This window comes from Eleginops maclovinus, chromosome 10, assembly GCF_036324505.1.
Source record: "Eleginops maclovinus isolate JMC-PN-2008 ecotype Puerto Natales chromosome 10, JC_Emac_rtc_rv5, whole genome shotgun sequence".
Taxonomy (NCBI): domain Eukaryota; kingdom Metazoa; phylum Chordata; class Actinopteri; order Perciformes; family Eleginopidae; genus Eleginops; species Eleginops maclovinus.
The window spans coordinates 13,772,661-13,793,957 of NC_086358.1; the positions used below are offsets into that span (position 1 = coordinate 13,772,661).

Below are 21,297 nucleotides of genomic sequence, written 5' to 3' on the forward strand. Positions count from 1 at the left end.
GGTGGATGTGGCAAACAGCCACATTGTTCAAGCGCTTTTGAGACATTGAAGAGCGCAGCCACGTCTTAAGCCTTCTCAAGGCACTAAAACTTCTCTCAGCTTCTGCTGAGGAGCATGGCACAACAAGAAGAAGCCTGACCAACACTTCTACTTGAGTGAACAAACCTCGAACCTCTGGCAGCATAGCTCTCAGGGTATCCACCACTTCACTGACCGTGCTGCAGGGATACTGAAGTTTGAACATTGCCAGCTGTACCTCCAAAGAATGCTGGTGTAGTTCTGGGTAAGAACTGACCACATCCACATCCTCCACCTTTCCAGTTATTAACACCCTTTCCAGTATGTTGAGTGTTTGGAAGCTGCTCTGGTCAAAGCGCTTTGTCAACTGGACCTCAACTACATCCAACATTTTAAAGAATTCTATTCTGTAGAACTCCTCAGGGGAAGTAGACTAAATGCAGGTGCATTTCCTGTGAAGTGCTTTGGGGGTCTCCGGATATGAGGAGTCTGGATAGCCTCAATGTCCAACTCCTGGATCATATCACAGGCTTGGGTATGTATGCGATGAAATGTTTCATCAGATCTCTTTACTTGAATTGTGTTTTTCACACAATCAACCGCAGCCAGCATCCCTGAGACACTCACTGTCTTGCTCTGAAGGGAGCGGTTGAGACATTCAAGTTCTTTTAGAACTTCAAGGGCCATAATCAGGCTGAGCAAAATGTGCCCCTTCTGAAACCTCTCCAGAAGCCCCCTTGCAGTTATGCAAGTGTCAGAGGAACCAGATGCCATTTCCTCAAGACTGACCAAAATCTTTTCATATTGATCTACAACTGCCTGGATAGCTACCACCCTCATGAGCCATCGTGTGGGGCAGAGGGGCCTCAGAGTTCTGAAACTCCCTTCTTCCGACTGGGAAACCTCCTTAAATATTGTCTTATATTGCCCAGATAGATGGTACAGGTTGCCAAGTTTGTGGACAAAATCCAGCGCATCAGACACACTAGTGCTTGTGCTACAGGCTGTCTGAGTCACCAGATTAATGCAATGAGGACCACAATGAACGTAGAGAGCAAGAGGCTGTGTATCCTTTATGACTGCCTGAACGCCTTTAGCTCCACCTGCCATATTGGCAGCCCCATCATAGCTCTGCCCGCGAAGGCAGGATAAGGGCAGGTTCAATCGAAGGAGGACATCAGTTGCCATCCGAGCCAACTCTTTCCCTGTTGTTGAGGAGACTTGATAGAGGCCTACAAAGTCCTCATGAGGTAGCAAATCACTATCTACATAGCGTAGGCATATAGCCTCTTGTTCATTCCCAGACAAATCTTGTACTCCATCATAGTGTGGACACTTCATGTATTTCCTTTGATATTTTTCGCAAAACGGAGTTGCCCATAATATTTAGCATCTCATTCTGCACTTGTGGACTTGTGTAATGGTTACAGGGCTTACTGGGCCAAGGCTTTAGAACATCCTCTGCTCTAAGCTTTAGTAGCTGAACAAAGTGTTTATATATAGCTGATCTAGCTCATATTTGGTTGATTCCAACGTGCAGTGGATGGGCGCTGCGCTGAAGGATCTTTGTGACTGACTAGCTAGTATGCTAATTATATTGCTAATATTGCTAGCTAGTATGCTAATTATATTGCTAATATAGACAGAGAATGTCTCATAAGGGTGCTAACATTCTCATTAGAAAAGCTGGCTGTGTTTGACCATGGAAGAATGCAATTTAGCTGTTTGGCCACTCAAGGGAAAACTCAGACTTACTTTCCTCTTCTTCGAAAAAAAATTCCGTATGTCCATCTCGTGATCCGATTCTCAACAGTGAATGTTTTGAATATGCGCATCACGCAGCGTGCCGCGTGTATGTAGCACAGCTTGAATCAGGGCTGAAGTGCAGATGGAGCTGGGCTTGGCTAGAGCTGGAGGTGAAAACGGAGGTGAAGGGACAGCAGTACAGCTTCCCGCTGTCACAGTATTTTAAAAAAAATCGACAAAGCGGGCTATTCCAAGTGCAGCCTTTGCGCTAAGGAAATAAATTATGGCAAAAAGGGCTCCCATGCTCTAATGACACACTGCCAAACAGAGGTGCACCGGCAAAAATGTGCACAATCCTAACAACAGCCAGTGTTCTACCCATTGACTGTGGTTCTACCTCATCCTGGTCCAAGCCAGTGGCGGCTGGTGGAGTTTTCTCCAGGGGGGGCTATAACTCCAAAATGTATTACATTTTTTTTTAAAGAAGCATGCATACATGTACTAAGGTATCAAACGAGTGTATTTACATAAATGAAAACAACAAAAACAACATTATAGATAGATAGAAGTGCAAACAGAAACACAGTGCAATATATAGAGTATGTACAGTATATGCAGTTAAGAGTGATTATGTAAAGATAAGGGCAGTATAAAGAGGTGGGAATAATTGGCATAGTATAAACAGATGTAGTATGAACAAATATACAGATGTGCTATATTACTATACAGATGGCCAATATACATATATAATAAATATTCATTTCTATACTAAGTATAGAAAGATGAGAATCTGAAAAAAGGACATTATATTGTATGTACAAATATCAGAAAACACAACAAAGTATAGACTGATGAAAAACCAGAAAAAAGGACATATGTAAGTAGAAAAAGGACAAAGTAAAGTATGTCGATAATATCTGACTGACTTACATTCAGTCTGATAAAAACAGCATAGTATAGTACGTCATAATCATCCTAAAAAATAAGTTCCGTTTTTTTATAACTTTCTAATGCTTACCTTTTATCAAAGTTCAACATTTATTTGTGAAATATCTGTTACACAAATACATCCAAAACATAGGATTTAGTTTCAAGTGCATTACTGATGTTACAACTGTCCAGTTCACAGGTTAGTCACCCAGAAGTTTCTATCATGCTTTGTTCCCATCCCATCATGTAGCATACACCGTCCCATGAGTTAAAACAAATGAAGAACGTAGAGTTAAGCTTTTTTACAGTAAAGTACATTTAATACGTGTTTAAATTCAGCTGTGTATCAGCTGATTTTCAGCTGAATTTGCGAATAGGTCTTAAAATGTATGAAAGATATCTAAAAAAAAGGTCGTACATTTGACCTTTTATGCATAAAGCCTGGAACATTTTCCGCTTCTCCCTTTCCGCTACAGATTTTGGCATACTAGACATTAAGGTGATTAAAAGAAAGCTGTAAAGTAATTAAACTATGAAAGGGATATGGGTCTTCTTGGAGGATGCTCTTGACAAAATAATGGGGAATTGTGGGATACCTCACACAAGAGCAGAGGAGCGAGCAAGGATCAAATCAAAAAGTCAAATTCATTTTTCGGGACTCTCGGAGTCCTCCTCAGTCACAGTTTGCACGTTTTTCTTGCTGTTGCGCTCTGCCTTGACCAGGGCCCCGATCACCGCCAGCATCACGGTGATGGTGATGACGAGCACGGATGCTGTCTCAGCGATACACAGCTGGGTGTCCATAGATGCCAGAGAGCTCCCGGCTTGTTGATCAGGAGAGTGGCAGATGATGTCCTTGTAGTCGTCCACATGCAGGTGTCGAACGTAATGGATCTTGGAGAAGTCTCGCTGCAGCTCGCAGTCACAGGTCCAGCGGTTGTGGGACATCTGAAGGTGGGTGGAGATGGTCTGAAGCTTCAAGAAGGTCTTGAACCTGATGTGTTCCAGCTGGTTCCCACGGAGACTCAGCAGAGTCAGACTGCGCAGTGGGGCCAGAGCTTCGGTTTGGATCATGGAGATGTTGTTGTAGCTGAGCAGAAGCACCTCCAGGCTCTGCTGCCGGCTCAGCAGCCCGTCCGTCAGCGCGTTCAGCCGGTTCCCCTCCAGGTTCAGGAGGCTCAGGCGAGACAGGCTGCTGAAAGCCCCGACATCTAATGTCCAGATGCGATTATAACTGAGGTCCAGTTTCCTCAGGTTTTCCAAATCCCTCAGGGAAGGAGAGTCAAGGTGCAGTAGTAGGTTGTGGTCCAGCTGCAGCTCCTTGAGGGAGGACAGACTCTGAGAGAAGTCTTGAGGGAGCCACCGCAGCTGGTTAAAACTCAAGGCCAGCCTCTCCAGGAACTGCAGGGACGACAGAGACTGGAACGCAGAAATAAAGCAGCTACATTTCACCATTGTTTTTGCTTTTTGATGAAATTGATTTAAGACAACATTCTGAGCTGCTTTTCTTGAATACTATTAATTATTGATTCTTTATACCAATTTCAGGGGCAATTATTGGACATGTTCTCTCTTTAATTCACAGCACACCAGAAACAACCAATGTGTCATTCCACAAAACATTTTTCTTAACGAGGACCCATTATTGTCATCGTCCATCAAGAATACGTGCTAAACATCTGAGGAGCTTCTTAATTGTAATGATTTGTTCATTTCTCAGCCAGATATCGATGTACATTTTGCATCAATTTCTCTTCGGGCTCTGAGAACATATGTAGACTTTAAATGACTGTTTTCTAACATTTACCAGTATGTTGAACAAATAATCAATAGCTTAATAGATATCACCAGCTTTATAATACAAATAAGTCACCAGAGTTCAGATAGCTAATACTTTGAAGGCTATAGAAAATGTAAATGCAAAGCTGGAATTGAAAATAAAAATGGTGACATTTTTACAACTATCAATATGTAAAGTACCTATTGGTTCCACCCCTACACATTTATGCACCAGTGTTATTGATTACTCAAAAAGTATGACAAGCCATTTGAATTATGAGTACTTTTACTTGATATGTTAAGTTAATTCAGCTCACAAAACATACTTTCTATGTTTCTAGTAGAAAGCTTGATGTTTTCTTGATGGAGGTATATTCTGATCCTCCATTGTAGTATTAACTTCAGAATGAAATGGACAGTGTTTGGTACCTGTGGTTGCAGGGTTTGGATGCTGTTGTTGGACATCAGGAGGATCTTCAGAGACCACAGCCCCATGAAGGACCTGCTGTGCACTTCAGTCAGCATGTTCCCCCTCAGGTCCAGCAGCCAGGTCCCGTGGGGGACGCTGGGAGGAACCCGGACCAGGGCCCGGGACCGGCAGTCAACCAGGTCAGAGGACTCGTAGCAGAAGCAGGGGCTGGGACAGAGCATGGAGCCCATCCCTGGGTGGAGAAGAAGCAGCAGCAGAAGCAGCACACGGAGCATCGAGCAGCTGACGGCCATCTTCAGTTTATATCAGTCTGATGCTGCTAAAGGCATGTTACCTTCTTCCTACCAGAAGAGGCTGATATTGATGTCACATCACTTAAATTCTGTATGCGCGTACACCGAATATTCCTGATTAGAGAGGGATTATAGGCTTAAACAAATAATCACAAAACGTAACCGTATCTGGGGAGCAACCCGGCCTGTTTTGGATCCTCTCCTAAAATAAGGATTTACATCTGCTGCTCTATTTGATCATGAAGCTGTCTTTTTATATTGAAGCAGTTACTTTATATCGCCCTTTCTGCATCCCATCACTGTAAGATTATATGGAGTTCTCAAAATAAGTGGTGATAAAAGCTTTACCATTTACAATGTGATAAAAAAATATACTCAAGATGCACCTTGCAGCGCTGTGGATTACTGGGCAAAGTTACCACTGCTCTGAAATCATTCTGAGCACCACTATGTTATATTATTTTCTAACAAACCTCGAAAAGCTTATGCAATGGGAATATTTGTGTGGCATCTTTGTCCTCCATGACATTTAATTAAATAGATTAAGAGTTTAGTACCCATTATCAGATAATTGCAGAACATATTTTCACTGCTTTGACATTTTATAGACCAAACGGATCAATAAAGAAAATAATCGTTGATTGCAGACCTTCTATAATCAGTCATGAAAAAACAGCTAGTTAAAATGCAACTTTCCCTGTGATGAACAGCATGGGAATCACAGCCCTTCCACACATGCAGCAGCTGTGTTTAGTCTTTAAACATATTTTAGTAATGATTTCATGCTGCCATTTAACTGCAAAGGGCTCTTTGCCGTAAAGAGGACAGAAGCAAATGTCAGAGCAGCTTTAGAGTAACCGGAGGCTTTAAACATTTGAAACAGTGATGCTTCAGGTTCCTGTAGTTACATGGCTGCATTACAATCGGGCTAAACAATCTGTAGAAAGAAACCTGAGCAAGAGTGGGGGCATCCTCATGTTCCCCCCGGGAAAGATGTAAAGACATGTTGACGTTGAAAAAAACCCCCACATATAGGCCTGTGACAAGCTTAGTATTTCCCCCTCAATAACGCCCAGCATTCGTTCACAATGTGTAGATGAAGTGTGTTCAGGAGTTCTTCAAAAAGTTGTTGAAATTACAGTATTACAGTCAGAATTTTTGTTACTTTTATTTTAGAAAATGTCCTTTAAAGTGTGGCATTTCAAGTCACATTTTGTTTAAAATACAGAAAATACAGACAGTAGAACATGGATACAGCAAAAAAGGAAACGATGACAGAAAATAAAGCTAACAAGCCTTTCTGACTGCTCTAGTTTTCTCTTTTTGAAATGGAACTGAAGGCAAAGGAAGGAGGGCGGAAAAAAGAAAAAGACTTCAGGGAGAGGAGGGGGTGGGGGAGGGAGGGAGGGTGAGGGGGGGGAGGAGTAGGGGCAGAATGAGACAAGTTAGTTAAGGAAACTATGGTTGCTTTATGGTTCATGTTTAAATTATTCTTTATAAAGTCTAATTTAAGATTTAATCTTTCCTCTTTCTTTTTTGTCTTTTTTTTTCATTTCATGGTATTTTGATCTTCTGGATCCAGGGCCCTCAGCGCTCCTCCTTGTGGTCTCGGACTGAGGACAAGGAATGCCGAATTAGTCTGGCAGTGGGAACAAAACCCCCGCGTCGCCTTCCCCGGCCGACCCGCACTGCCAACTCAAGAAGATAAAGTGGAGTCCTTCTGTGTTTGCTGTGCTTGTGAACGTTGCATGGTCTTCTGACTTTCCACGTCTCTAAAATGTTTCTCAACCTGCAAGAACGAAACCGGGACGTTAAAAAAAAAAAACGGGGACACAAACTTCTGAGAAAAATCTACTTTAAATCATACGTCTGAGGACGCTGCTGTACAGAGAGCAACAACGTGAAGCAGGCTACAAAGTTTTACAAAGCGTGTGAGCGCTGTATAAAACAGTTACACAGAGAAGCAAAGGGAAACATCACAGATCACATATGGAGGGTGTTGATGGCAAGGTGTCAGTACGCGCCACCCCAAGAGTTTTTTCTGGCGGTCGAACAGCATCTGAAACCAACTTCCCTCTACAGCTTTCCAAAGATGGAGTTTGGGGGGGCTGTGTCCATCAGTTTCAGTAACTATGGGAAACCCAACATCAGACAGGGCTTCAATCCAGCTTTCTTGTCTTGTTCACAACTTTTGTGTGCTCTTATGTGTTTCTAAGTCTTGTTTGGTTTATTTCTCTATCATTTAATGCCTCTTGGGCCAGTGCTGTACTGTGCCTGACACCAGACGATGGTAGGGATTTACCCGAGTTAACCCAAACTGCAGAAAGCTCAACAAATGTATGTTTAGCGGTAGAGGTGACATGTTAAGCGGAATAATTAGTTGATTGCTCCAAAAGTCAAAGAACAGAACATTATTTCAACATTTTTGATGTTGAATTCATCATTTTAGACTTCCATTGAAGCAAAAAGCAACATTTGGGGTTTCTGTGTTCCAAAATGGGAGGATTTAGGTTTTTCTTCATCATATACACAACAGTAAACTGAGTGTCTTTGGGGTTTGATACTTGTTAAGGCTAGAGTCCATAAGGCATTTATCTAGCAAAAGAAGTTCACTCATTTTAAACTGTGTAAAAGTGTTGAAAGAGTCACACAAGAAAGTTGGAGCACTCAGGGTGCAAGAGAACAAGGTGTGTGTATTGAGTGTGTGTGTATTGTTGGGAGTATAAAGTGCAAAGATATGAAGCATACTTACTATTTTGCGTACATGACTTAAAGCGCTTCCCTCTTTGCCTTTGCAGTTCTCAACCTGGTAAGGCGGCGAGATTACGACGTCGTCCATCACAATAATGTTCTTCTCCTGCCATTTACAGTCTTTGATGCTGCAGAGGGAAGAGAGCGTCATCACATCTGCAGCTCGACAAACCATGTGACACCAAATTATTTCATCCTGTTAGTCCTTACATTTATCACGCTGGAGCAATGTCATTACTTTGTGATGATTGGCAGAGTATCCATTCTTATTTTGACTATTAACTACAGTCATCCGGATATAAAAGGGAATTTATTTAGAAATGAATTCAATACCGATTGGAATAGTCTTTGTCATAAGCGTTTCATATTTTTCCACCTCTGGATAACAAAATGAGCTACTGAACTCAATATTATTTTCCTGTGATTGTGACGTTGTTCAGCTGAAATGTTTGACAGTTTACGTGGAGATAAATACAAACAAGACATTGTGCATTTGATTAAAATAGTCATCCAGAAAGAGGGGAAATATTTAGGAGTGGACAAATATGAATGGATGTAAATCTGCCTCAAAATGAGCAGTTTGTCACAGTCAAGGTACACAATACCTCTGAGGGCAAAACATATTTCATTGATTAATTCATGACAGCCTAACCGTGGTTTGGATATGCTAATAAAGGTACAGCTGGAAGTACTGTATAAACGGCATCGGTTGCACTTTAAAGCCTAAAATGTATTGTACCGGTCAAAAATTTTGAAAAAAACCTCTACACAATATGTAATAATCAGAGCTGCTTTCCATTTGTATATCAGCAATCTGTTTCTCCAGAGTTGTTAGTTTATTTCAAATTATTTTTTGTTCAGCTCTAATGAAAATCCCTTGATTCAAATCTCCCTCTGGTCCCTTTCTGATCGGGAAATTAAATCTGTGTGTCAAGGTCAGATTGGCTCTGAGGGCTTTTAAATAAGTAAGCAGATAACCCTTAATACTTAGTATTCAAACATCGGCATCATTTCCTCCTAACGACACACTTGGTAGCTTGTCATGGTCCTGTATGTGATGCTGGTGCTCTGATGAGCGACCGAACAGCCTGCCTCTTACGTTTTGTGAATCGTCTGGAATAGCTGTTGGCCCTCCACAGAAACCCCAGCACTGATTGCATAGGCTTGGGACAGCTTGTCCTCCTTTTCTGTCCGTGCTCGATTGGCAAGCTGTGAGGAGTGGAACAGAAAGGCATTCTTAACATCAAACATTTGATCTGACGGCTTTGAATAGGGAGCAGCTTTTCATTCTCATATTGCAAAAAGAACAGGACGGTTTCACCATTTGTCCTCCACAGTGTTTTGGAGAGTCTAAATGTTTTGCTGTACACGAGACTCTTGATTTACATTATCCAAATGTAATTTGCATACACACTTGCAGAACAAAGTGGTTTCTATCATTGGCTGAATAATGGAAGTTTATATTTCTCTTGCAAGGCGGTAGAGCTTAGTGGATCTGTTTTATAGCGCCATCTATTTTTAATAAACCGACAAGAACCAGTTTTTTATTCTATTGGCATGAACTTCAGGGGGGTGGACCCTCAGTAGTTCATATCTTACCTAGATCATCACAAGGTAGCAAGGACGTAAAAGGCATAAGATTTCCAAGCCTCGTTCTAGCAGAATCTGCTATGGCAAATAAGTTCTTTTTTGGAGCATGTTCTTACCACGATGAACATACAAAGTTACAAAATATTAAGGCGATCAGATTTATCGCGCAGGCTACAACCTCCCAACTTCAGTCCAATGAAAAGTCAGATGATGTCAATTTACATTTTATATTTTACTTGGAAGTCGAGCAGATTCACCAGAATGCAACAGTTGATTGGTACATTTGGGGAAGTTGGTTTATGTTCTACCTCACATTCACTGCAGAAGGTATCAATTATTTTCGCGACCTAGGAACCTTATGATAGAAACAATACCTGGAAAACCCTTATTCGTGTCTGTTGGAGGTATTTGAATTGGCTAGTTTTAAGTTTTTATAATCTCCGTTAGGAAAAAAAACATAATTTGCTAATTCTAGTTCGATTAGAATATCTCTGGTCTCTGCATCTGACCCATCCAAGAGTTAGGAACAGTGGGCTGCCATATGTACGCCCGGGGAGCAGTGTAGCGAACGGTGCCTTGCTCAGGGTCACCTCGGTAGCACTAAGTCTTTAAGGGACCTGAACCAGTGACCTTCCTGTTCCCAAGCCAAGTCCCTATGGATTTTGCCACTACAAGCACTATAGCTTTTAAATGTAATATTTGACTTTCAAATTAACATTGAACTACAATATGTATAACAGTTTAAATGACTGAATCTGAAACCATTTCACACCGACCCTTTGGGAAAAGTCAATCAGCCTCCACTTTGAGAAACACTCACTTATTATAGATTTTATTTTTTAGCTCTAAATAGTAAATTGACTGCATTCTAACAGCTCTCAGTCCTATCACACTTAGAGTATCATCAATGGAGTTACATACTGATGCATGTAAAAGACAAGAAGACTTACCTTGCTAACATTCAGTGATGCTAGTGGGGGTGGAGTCTCGGTGCGGTCATTAATGATGTCCACATCGGAAACATAGGCTAAGTTGATCAGGATGACGTCGTTGAGGTTCGGCTTGCCGCTGGAGGAAGCACATTCTTTGAAGGAACTAAAGTCAAGGCACACAACTTTATGACAATGCATCACAAGACAAAATGACTATTGAGATCATCTGACCCCTCAGGAACCTGAACACATGCAGTGAGGCCGCACAGAGGAGCTAAAGATACGGAGAACACTGGCCAACTAACAGACGGTGAGAGGGGGTGCCAGTTACAGAGGCAAGGGTGGTGCTGCCACCTATAGCACTCATAGATGAATGAATGAAGAATTGTAAGAGATGTGTTCAAACCGGGGACAGTTTATGCACTTACATACATCCGGTAAAGTATACATTTTCTGTAATTAATGAATGACTTTTGAGGAAATTACCCAATGCTTACAGCTGGACTTATTTCATACATTTATTAACTGATTAAAACTGGCCATTGCATCTTAAAGTGCACTGGTTTGCTTTTAGATTAAATCCTCTATTTCCCCAAAATATACTTTTGAGGAAATGAACAGCTATATATGTACATTACATTCAATAAAGGAAAAGTAACACGTGTGGGGTTTTACAAATCCCTGGTATCGACTACTTGCCTGGTTGGTAATACAGGCAGGGCTTGCCAGACTTGTCAGTGTCATTCCTATGAACAGCAGTCAGGCTTTCCACATATTTACGTGAGACTTACAAAGTATTGAAGGCAATAGCTCTCCCAATGACCTTTAATTCTTGGCTCATTGATCCTATAAAAAGAAACAAGTCAGGGTCAAAATTTGACCTGTAATGACAGTGAAAGCAGCACATTACATTTTGACCCAAGTGGCAAAAATAAATTGCTCAATCTTTCAACATTACACACATTTTAGTTTCATTATGAGCTGCATATGCTTAGATTAAATCTAAACCCCATTAAAAAAGGAAAGTACAGTTTGTTCTAGCCTATTATCTCATGGTTTTACTATGAACTAATTAGACTCATGTTAATTCAGTTCATCTTGGATGGCACTGAAGTGTCACACAAACCGAAAGGCCTTTGATGCCAACTGTCAAACCATCGCTGTACATTGACTTCATTCATTTGGCGGTTCACTACACTGTTTGGTAGCGTAAACGTTAACTACACTTCAACACATATATGAATGTAAATCATGAGTGGGTCCAGCATTCAACCTAAATAATGTGTCTTTTATCCGCACGCTGAATGGGTGTAGACATGAATACCAGCAAGCTAACGCTGGTTGTAATAAGCTACTGATTTATCTACCACCAGAATTCAGTTGAAATTACACAGAACTGTTACATATTTCGTCCTTTATTAACTCCACAATTAAAGTGCCACAAGGGTCGGGTTGAGACGTAGGGGAAAAGGCCAGCTGATAAGCTCCGGAATGCTAATACCGTTAATTGAGCTAACGTTGGTAGCGGCGGTGTGGGGTTGACCGACTGTTAGCGTGTTAGCCGAGCTACTAGCAATTTGATTGTAGCGTGGATAGGAACTCAGTGTCCATTTATCATTATGGTTTGTAAATGAATCGTTAGTTTCTCCAAAATAATGGCACCACAAACTACGTGCAGTAAATGTGTGCACGCGAGCCGGGGCGAGGTGCGCTGAATGTCAGTTAGCTTGATAACTAGCAACGGTTTGTGCCTGTTGAGAGCAAACAGCCATGATGCCTTACTAGGATTCGTTGCCAGATAGTGATCCATGTTGAGTTCTGGCAATACAATGAGTGGATTCACAACCCATGCTCTTTTAATGAGATAACGTGAAGCCGTGGAATCACCCTGTAACACATGCAATGTCTTTAACAGATGCAATAAGGATGGGCGACTACCTCAGAAATGAACATATTTAAAACGGACAAAGATCTATAACTCAGCTACCACCAATTACGCCTGCGCGGATCACTATTTGACATATTTTCGGTTACCCTACAGGCCCTTGCAGCCAGGCAGGCCAGCGAGCCGGCCGCAGCTCGAAACAAACAAAGGATACTCAGAGTTAACATCTTGGACTGGTAGTCAAACGCGACCACTTCTCCTTGCAGACGTTGGCCCAAGCAGGTGAGGCAAGAGACATGGCTCCCGACGCTGAAATACTCCCCCGGTCCAGGAGCCGCCATCTTCTCCGCCAGGAAACCGGAGCGCCTGCCTTACGTAAAGCAACGCGATGTCGTAGTGAAACGAAACCTGGGCGTGTTGAAGTACGTCGCGTTACGGTCATTCAATCTAAAACTATGAATTATATTCACCAATGAATCAGTGTATCCCCTTTTGTATCAAAAATCCGTCTGGTCTTCAAATCCTCAAACTGCTTCAATTGTAGACTACGTTCGAATATAATTTCATTTATCGAAGTACAAAGTTGTGGCTTTGTCTCCCATAAAGTGGCGCTATCTATTCAAAGGGTTCCCCCCACCGGTGATACGACGATACTGCAAGTGTTGCTGCAGCCCTTCCTGAAGAAGTAAATGATCAGGATTGCATTTTGATTATTTTTATTCACATCTAAGTAGTTGCATTTAGGGGAAGGACACGGGCATGGAGGACGTTCACACCCAAGGCATCTGGATGGCTGAAAGTCTCCAGAAGAGGACGATGAGCCAAGAAAAAATATGGCTGGTTATCACTCATATTGGAGATCCCAAAGCAGCATTTCTGCTCGTCTTTCCTTTCACATATTTCCTCAGCAAACGAGCTGGAGTAGCTGTGCTTTGGGTAGCAGCTATATCGGAGTGGTTAAACTTGGTGTTTAAATGGTAAGGATAAAGTACATAACACGTATGTTATAAAATGTATTTAATGTGGAGCTTCTCCTCGGGTTTTTCCTGTTGGGTATCTCAAACATATGTTAGCATGAAGCTAAAGTGTTCTTGACATTCAGACTTGCCAATGTCAGGTAGATACTCCGACGACAGTTGTTATTTATTATTATTCATTATCATTTTTAAACGAAAATTAAGTTAGAAACCATTTTATTATTTGTTTAGTTGACGTTGCAGTTTTGGGACCCAAGGCAATTGCAGTCCAACACCGTTCACTGTCCGAAGTGAAACAGATAAAAGGCGGAACCTTTTATATGCAGCAGTACAATTATTCCTGGCATTTTGTAGTAGATGCAATTAAAAAGTATATTTTTAACATTGGCTGCTGATCACAAGAACATAGTAGGAATAGCTATCGTAATAACTGAAAACAACACACTATTTGCACAACTGTTCATGTTTTTAACTAAGATAAAAATGAGCAGAACTTGCAATGCAACATTTACATATAGAAAGTATCAGATGAATGTGAGAAAACTGTTGAGAATCTGCTCATAGGATGTCAAAGTTAAGCGTAGAAAGAGACAGGACTTAAGCACAGAGTACTAAAAATTGAAAGCCAAAAGAGTATTCAATTGTTATCGCACAAACAATATTAGGACAAACTGAAGTAGGTTTAATGTACGGTACAAAGAATAACTAACGTAATGTTGTTACACCCTGTGGTACAGTGGGTGAAAATAGACTAAATGGATATAAAATTGCATCATTCTATATAATTTATTTGTTTCCCAGGATGCTGTTTGGAGAAAGGCCATTCTGGTGGATAGGGGAATCACGTCTGTTTGTCGACAAAGAACCAAACGTCCGCCAGTTTTCCTCAACATGTGAAACAGGCCCAGGTGAGAAGTGCTTAAATTCAACATGTTTGAACATACTGTATAAGTTATAGGAAGTAAAAAAACTTAATTTATTGCATAGTCAGAGCTCTTAAGCTGACCTCCGTCTCTCAGGGAGTCCATCGGGACATGCGATGGTGACAGCAGCGGTCTGGTGGGTCGTGGTGTCCACACTGGGGTCCTTCCTGTACTCCCGTACTCACAGGTATGCCCACTTCAGATAAAGACATAAAAGATGCACAAACAAGTGGAGGATATCAGAGCTATTCTTTTCCAAAAATAATCCATGTCTTTGTGCATCTACAGTGTGGTGTTATCGGCTGCTCCCTACCTGCTGTATGTGGTGATGCTGGTGGCAGTTGGAATATCCAGGATCTTCATCCTCGCCCACTTCCCTCATCAGGTCATTGCTGGTTCCATCACAGGTCTGAATCCAGTTTGAAGCTCATGCTAGGACATGGATTGTGTGTAGGGCTTATGTATAACATCCTCTACCTCTGTCTTTATAATTGAACATAAAAACATTGATGCATGCACAGCAGAACATTGCTTAGCTCCCGTGCCGGTACTTCTGTGTGTTTCTTCAAACCATTATTGTGCCGATGGATACGGATGTGATATGGATATTGTTGACTGTAACTTATACAACCCGATTCTAAATACAAAAAAAATCATTTGAATCCATAATTACCATAAAACCTCTGACTCATTGATTTGTAACAATTCCCACTGTAGCCCAATCCACTTTTCAAACCAGTTTTAAAGGTATGGAAAAATGTTATAGGTTAATCGTATATATTGTCTAACACAAGATTTCAGCAAACCATGGAGATAATTTTACATACAAGTAAAGAAAGAACTGTATTTTCCTTGAAGATTTTAATCAATGGAGTTCTTTTGTAAGGGTTCATTCTGGGGGTTGTCCTGAGCCGCAGAGTTCCAGAAGGTCGCCCCCTGCTGTTCTTCTTCTGCTTCAGCATCGGCCTGCTGATCGGCACTCTGCTGCTGCATGCTGGACTGCAACAGCTGGGAGTGGACCTCTCCTGGTTAGTCTTTTTATGACATTTATGTGTATTGAGTCTTATCATTGGATAATAAGCTCTGTGAGGTGAAGCTGAACATTGCTCTTGTTTCTATCTATTCCACAGGTCTATTACTTTGGCCAAGAAATGGTGCAGCCGTGCAGAATGGATTCGTTTGGACACAGCTCCGTTCTCCTCTCTGACTCGAGACTGCGGGGCCCTCCTGGGTTTGGGGCTGGCCCAGTACTGGAAGCCTGGAGGATGGCATCTGCCTTGGGCCCCCCGGGCTCTGTCTCTGGCCATTTCTTCCATGGGACTGTACCACGTCAACCGCCTGCCGCTCCCGGTGCGACCACAAGGTCTCTTCTATGGCCTGTTCTTCATCAAATTCGTCATTGTGCCTCAGGTTGTCATGGTGCTTGTGCCCGGACTGGTTTACCTTTTCACGAACAAAAAGAAGAAGGACTAGAAACTACAATGAGGACTTTAGATTCCTTCTAGGTCTAGGCACTTTTAATGTCTGTTTTTTTCAGTTTCATGGGTGTTAAATGCTCCAAATACGTTTTTGTGGTCTTATAATTCACATGGCAAGGGTGTTCAGGTTGTTATTTCATGTTGCTTAATTCTTGGCATTCATGTTACTTAATTCTTGGAGTTGAATCTGAGAATCTTTTGTTTTGTGGACCGAAATCCATCAAATTACACTTATATGTAAATATACAATTATTCAGCAAAATAAACGACTGACATGCAGGCCGTGTTTCAGTTGGTAACCATTTATAAATATGTTATTTTTTTTCCTCCATTACATATGTTTGACTGTACAGATTACAATCAGTTATCATGAGATAAAAACACATTCTTTTTTATTGTTTTAATTAAACTTTTTATCACAGCGATCTGAAAGCTCACATTTACAGACAAGAGAACTCTGCTCAGCAAGCAAATACATTAAAATAAAATAAAAGGAACCGTTTGCTTTTTGTCTGGTGGGGTTGAAGGAAAATGTTAAGGACAGTTCAGGTAGCAGTCTCCTTATCTTCATCCGGACGTTGTGTCACACCAGGGTCAGAACACCGCTATACATGTTTCTGCTCGAGCGCATGGAAAGAATAGAACATGCATAAGACTATTTACAGCAAACTAATATACATAGACAGCTTCAAACCATACACCCTCAACTTAGAAGTCTTCTTAAATTAAGTATAATACAGTTTATACCTTCATTTCTTTAAAGATAAGTAGGGGATCTCTCTGGTGAAACCTCTTTAGATATTCTTTATCAGAGAAACCAAAATAAAACGTTACAGACAAATGGTCCATAACTTTTCCCACATATACAAATAACTTGGATATTCTCATTATTCCACTTTTTTCTACCACCTGAACTCCAAATATGGAGTCTCTGGGCGCTGAAACTTCAGTCATATTTTCTTTTTTGTTGCAGTAGATTCGACCTTATTTCAAGATGTGTGCAAGACCAGTGGATTAGACTGGCTTATTTAGAGACTTTAATGGATATTCTTTTTATGATTCTTAAATATGATTTGCCTCTTGAAACAGACTTGCTTCACTCACAAACCCGAGGAGTCAGTATATACAACTTGTGCTAGAAAGTCTATACATCTTCACCAGTTTAAAAACATTGGCTGCTCTTCATGTTGTCATTCATCACTGCTTTGTAAATCATATAATTATTATTATAATATTATTGTCTATGATAGTCTCACTGGTCAGAGGTCAGCCTGATCACACGCCCGCTTTTCTCCAAATTCAACAATCATAACAACAAAGTAAGTAAAATACATAAAGTGCACCCTTAGTTTAGAACTTAACAGGCATTTTTAGTGCAGAAGTGGCGGAATAAAAATGCATTGTGGGTAAAAAGAAACAACACAAACGTATGCAGGAGGAAGGGGAAGGTCGGTAACGGTGGTCGTGTATGCATTTGCTTGCTTTTAATCGCTGAGCACTATCCATGTTAGCCCATCACTAGCATATGTACTGTACTCTCTCTGAGGAACAGACATTACAGGGGGGGGGGGGGGGACAGGGAGGAACTCTGATACTCATGTGCCACATCATATATTCACCTCTGCATCATTCATTTACGCCTAAAGGCAGGTTTTATTAATCCTGCATCATGTCAGCAAGTATTCAAAGCTACTTATTGACAGGGAGCTAGTCCAATATGTCAGAGAACGTTAGTGATTAAAGCCTTGATGCTAATGAGGTCCGTGATAGGGTAATTATCCTGTAAATAAAAGCTGCATCATTTCTGTATCCAAACTTTAGAAAGGAAGTAACGTGTCCAAAAAACGGTTGAATCAACAAAATAAAATGCTTGAAAACATAGTGAAATGTGCAATAGTTGGATTTTTAATCAGACACAAAGTATTTGAATACCAGCTAAAAGCCTGACTTTCCCATCTTAAAGTTATTTTATGCACTTTGTGAAACTCTTGATACGTTTTTAATGACTTTGTGCAACTGGGAGTCAAAACCATTGATTGTCAGTAAATGTTAATATTATTATAATATGATTATTAATTCAAACATTCTCTTGTTCTAGCTTACAATAGGAAGATTTGTTGCACTGCTAACTGAATATTTGGGGATCTTGGACTGTTGGTCATACCAAACGCAACTTTTGAAGACTTTACGTTGGATCACATTTGGGCATGTTACTATTTTAGAACATTTTACGTTTTAAAAGAATCTGCTAATTAAATAAAACAAAAAAAAATGTTAACTGCCGCCGGCAGATCAATGAGGACTTATTTAATTTTCTTGCATTAAGCCACAACAGACTCTGTTTTATTATGACACGTGGAGGTGATTATATCATTCAAAGTTGTCCCATGTCCCTCGCCCCTCACCCTGGTCTCTGTTCCTCCCCCATATGACTAGCAGTGGGACACAAAGGCAGGGTTAACAGAATACAATTCAAACGCAAACTATGCTTTTCTTTCTATGTACAATATATAACTTAATTATAAATATTGTCATTTTTCTCTAAGTACTGAGTTGTTGAGCCATTTGTATTTTCTGAGCAATGTACAGTATTGAACATAGAATATTGTATTACATAGAATAGAGCCTACTAGCAACCTCGGTTAAGAGCACACTTTGAAGGAACAGAAGATGGATACAGAGTCCACGAGAAGAGTCCGATGATGTGTACTTTCACTCTTGCAGTCCCCCCGATGTGTTCACCTGGTGGGAACTTTGTGCCACGTGACGTCTGGAAGTGCACTAGTCTTTGATTCACAATCTCCGTGTGTGATGATGAAAGAATCGCTTCTCGCTGTTAGTTATTCTGGTTTAAGATAATGTCTAATCCCCTACGTGTTTTTCTCTCACTGTCTCTGATTAGTTCTTTAGGTTTGTCCATATCACATACACAATTGTTCAGCATCATATCCTGTCTAGCTAAATATTTTCTCCTCTCACTCCCACTAACACACCCCAGTCCACTCAACCAATCACAGGCGGGCCATCACACATTCGACTCCACAAATGGTCTCTTTGGTTTGATGGGGGAGGTGGGGCCTTGGGTGCGGGAGTCCCGCGAGAGCTGGCGGTACATGTTGTCCTGGTAGGCCTGTGCCACGGGCAGAGTCCTCGCCACCTTCACGTCGGGGTAGGTGGGCACCTGGCTGACCCGCTCCAGGATGTCCCCGCCGCCGCGGGAGCCGTTGGCCATTTTTCCCAGTGAGGGCGGCTGCGTCTGGCTGTAGTAGTCCTCCTCCAACAGGTGTCCGTTCTGAGCGTTGTTGGTCTTGTTGTAGTAGGCAATGTTGCCCAGCGAGGCGGGGGGGCTGTAGGTGGAGCCTTGCTGGACCATCTGGCCGGGCGAAGTTGGGCTGATGGGGGAGTCCATGGACGTCATGTTCCTGGAGCGCGAGGGCTGATGCAGGTACTGCTGAGTCCGCGCCGTCTTGTCTATGATGCCCATGAAGGGCGTGTTCCGAGAGCGTGTGGCCTCACCCGGGTACTGGGAGGGGGAAATGGGAGACATGTCATCACAGGAGCGCTCGTACGAGGACTGCAGGGGAATTTCCATCTGCTGAATGGAGGAGGATGGCCTGAAACCCGGCGCTAAGTTGGAGGTGGATCCAGTGGAGATGTTGTTGCTCGAGGGGGAGAACCGGAGGCCCACGCTCTGAGAGTGGATCAGGGGCCTCGGGGTGGGCACATGCGGCTTCAACTCAGTAGTATTGGCACTGACGGGGCGTCTCACCATGTGCGGGATCTCGGGGGAGCCCAGCTGGCAGGGGGGCATGGCGTTGGCTCGCTCCAGCACGTGTTCAGAGACGGGGTAGTAGGCAGCTGACTGGCTGCGGCTTATCTGAGGTGTTTGGCTGTAACGGATGCCCCCCGGGCCCCCGCTGCTGGCGCGGTAGGCAGAGGAGGGGCGCTGGGGTAGCTCGTCCTTCAACAAGCCGGACTCCATAACCCCTCCTCGGCCACCGTGCTGACAGAGGGCCCCAGAGCTGAGGCTGGCCTGAACCTGGGGCATGGACCGTCCATCCAGCGAGGGCTGGTACACCAACCGGCTCTCTACGTCCACTGACCCCCCCTGGTAGCGACCGCCCATGGAGTGGCCCATCTGGCCGCTGTACAGGCTGTTGCCCATCACATTGCTGGGCTGGTTTGTGCGCACTATTTGGGCTATAGAAGGCTGGAGGCGGAGGCCCTGGGCTTGGTGGTGCTGGGACGACAGGGAGGGCTGAGAGCTCAGCTGGAACGAGCGCTGGCTGCTCATCTTGGAGAGCGGGGACTTGGGTCGGCCAGGGAGCTGCTCCGTCTGGTAGCGCACAGGAGACCCAGACTGTGACCTGTACATACAAACGCTCTCTACAGGCGGACTGGCTCTGTACTGAGCGGCCCGGCGTAGAGGGGAAGGCGGTGGGCTCTGGTGATCCATCCCCTGACCCCCAGGACCCATAGAAGGCGGGCTGTAGCCGTACTGGTGCACTGGGGAGGTGTGAGGCGGGCTGTGCCGGTAGTGGTTCTGATGCGTCGGGGAGAGGGAGGGTGATGTGGGGTTGTAGGAGCCTCGGGTTGGAGAGGACATGGAGGAGGAGGTCGGGTGGTACTCGTACGGCTGGCCCATGGGCGACCCTCCAGTCAGGTACATCTGATCTGGATGTGTGGGAGAGATCGGTGGGCTGTGGATGATGGGGAGGCTGGAGGGATTGCTGTGAGACTCGGGTGGGGGCAGACCCAAGGACATCGCCTCCAGCTCCTGCTCCAGGTAGTCCTCATCCTCAAACAGGTCCTGGACGGGCTCCATGTCCTCCAGTCGCGGCTCCGGGGGAGGAGGAAGAGGCATAGACAGGGAAAGGGACAGGGACTCTTCATCTTCGGGGGGAGGTGTGGGAGGAGGTGAGGGAGGAGGCTCCAGCTCCAGGGCCTGCTGCTGGTGCTCCTCCTGGTTGAGCATGTGGTACTCCTCCTCCACCCTCTGGAGCAGCCGCTGGATCTCTCGGTTGTTGGGGCACTGCCTCATCGCTTCATTCAGGTCCTCTAAGGCTTCAGGAAATTGTCTGGGAGGAGGAGGAGGAGGAGGAGGAGGAGGGTTAGTCTGGTTTCGGGAGTAACACTTCAATGGTAACCAAGTTTAACAAAGTTTAGTTATTTTACTGTTAAAATAAAATAAGAAATGAACAATAATAATATCTATTAATTATAAGCTAGATTTATATTGTTTACAATAAACAAGTTTATTTAATTGATATTGAATCAGAGCCGATAATAAAATAATTACATAACAAGTCAATTATTTATCAACCGTCTATTGTTGCACACATAATAACATCTTATAAACCATACGAAGTACTTGTTAAAGATAACCAAATAATAAACAGCTATAACATTCATACATGGAGGGACCACAAGCCAATATCTAACCTTAGAAAAAACCATCCCTTTAAAAAATGTTTATAGATGTTTTGTAAATGATTTCTTAAAGGTTTTTAGATCATTTATTACTCATTAACAAAATGTAATATTGTTTATAAAAGTCATGATGTG

The 21,297-nt window shown here is 42.8% G+C and overlaps 4 protein-coding genes across 11 annotated transcripts in view; 1 reads left to right on the plus strand and 3 right to left on the minus strand.

Annotated features, from left to right (window-relative positions):
* Positions 1 to 3,064: 3,064 nt before the first annotated feature.
* Positions 3,065 to 5,496, minus strand: LOC134871223 (reticulon-4 receptor-like 2). The gene is made up of 2 exons (XM_063893893.1): positions 4,903 to 5,496; positions 3,065 to 4,113 (listed from the first exon to the last, which is right to left on the minus strand). Exons 1-2 carry the CDS (start codon positions 5,194 to 5,196, stop codon positions 3,340 to 3,342), a joined length of 1,068 nt encoding a protein of 355 aa, XP_063749963.1. The 5' UTR covers positions 5,197 to 5,496; the 3' UTR covers positions 3,065 to 3,339.
* An 852-nt stretch (positions 5,497 to 6,348) lies between these two features.
* Positions 6,349 to 12,896, minus strand: lsm12b (LSM12 homolog b). Of its 2 annotated transcripts, none has more exons than XM_063894062.1 (5): positions 12,569 to 12,863; positions 10,488 to 10,621; positions 9,047 to 9,156; positions 7,949 to 8,075; positions 6,349 to 6,985 (listed from the first exon to the last, which is right to left on the minus strand). In XM_063894062.1, the coding sequence occupies exons 1-5, from the start codon at positions 12,693 to 12,695 to the stop codon at positions 6,893 to 6,895; spliced, it is 591 nt and encodes a 196-aa protein (XP_063750132.1). In that variant the 5' UTR covers positions 12,696 to 12,863; the 3' UTR covers positions 6,349 to 6,892. The 2 variants fall into 2 exon arrangements, with proteins under 2 accessions (XP_063750132.1, XP_063750133.1); XM_063894063.1 differs by lacking the exon at positions 6,349 to 6,985 and adding an exon at positions 7,035 to 7,326 and having other exon boundaries at positions 12,569 to 12,896.
* On the plus strand, positions 12,722 to 16,234 carry g6pc3 (glucose-6-phosphatase catalytic subunit 3). Its single transcript, XM_063894061.1, has 6 exons — positions 12,722 to 13,331; positions 14,133 to 14,239; positions 14,351 to 14,441; positions 14,543 to 14,661; positions 15,141 to 15,282; positions 15,385 to 16,234. Exons 1-6 carry the CDS (start codon positions 13,114 to 13,116, stop codon positions 15,725 to 15,727), a joined length of 1,020 nt encoding a protein of 339 aa, XP_063750131.1. The 5' UTR covers positions 12,722 to 13,113; the 3' UTR covers positions 15,728 to 16,234.
* Positions 16,019 to 21,297, minus strand: part of tanc2b (tetratricopeptide repeat, ankyrin repeat and coiled-coil containing 2b) — a 141,168-nt gene continuing 135,889 nt past the window's right edge. For all 7 annotated transcript variants that reach the window (XM_063894055.1, XM_063894056.1, XM_063894054.1 and 4 more), the window contains one exon: positions 16,019 to 20,810. In XM_063894055.1, the coding sequence (XP_063750125.1) occupies positions 18,758 to 20,810 (2,053 nt within the window). In that variant the 3' untranslated portion in view covers positions 16,019 to 18,757. The remainder of the gene's footprint in view (positions 20,811 to 21,297) is intronic.

Coding starts and splice junctions, on each gene's coding strand:
- LOC134871223 (XM_063893893.1), bottom strand. CDS start 5,196: ATGGCCGTCAGCTGCTCGATGCTCCGTGTGCTGCTTCTGCTGCTGCTT. Junction 4,114..4,902: donor TCCAAACCCTGCAACCACAG/GTACCAAACACT, acceptor TCTGCGTTCCAG/TCTCTGTCGTCCCTGCAGTT.
- lsm12b (XM_063894062.1), bottom strand. CDS start 12,695: ATGGCGGCTCCTGGACCGGGGGAGTATTTCAGCGTCGGGAGCCATGTC. Junction 10,622..12,568: donor GTCCAAGATGTTAACTCTGA/GTATCCTTTGTT, acceptor GTTCCTTCAAAG/AATGTGCTTCCTCCAGCGGC. Junction 8,076..9,046: donor TTCCAGACGATTCACAAAAC/GTAAGAGGCAGG, acceptor TTCCCTCTGCAG/CATCAAAGACTGTAAATGGC.
- g6pc3 (XM_063894061.1), top strand. CDS start 13,114: ATGGAGGACGTTCACACCCAAGGCATCTGGATGGCTGAAAGTCTCCAG. Junction 14,442..14,542: donor CTGTACTCCCGTACTCACAG/GTATGCCCACTT, acceptor GTGCATCTACAG/TGTGGTGTTATCGGCTGCTC. Junction 14,662..15,140: donor CATTGCTGGTTCCATCACAG/GTCTGAATCCAG, acceptor TTCTTTTGTAAG/GGTTCATTCTGGGGGTTGTC.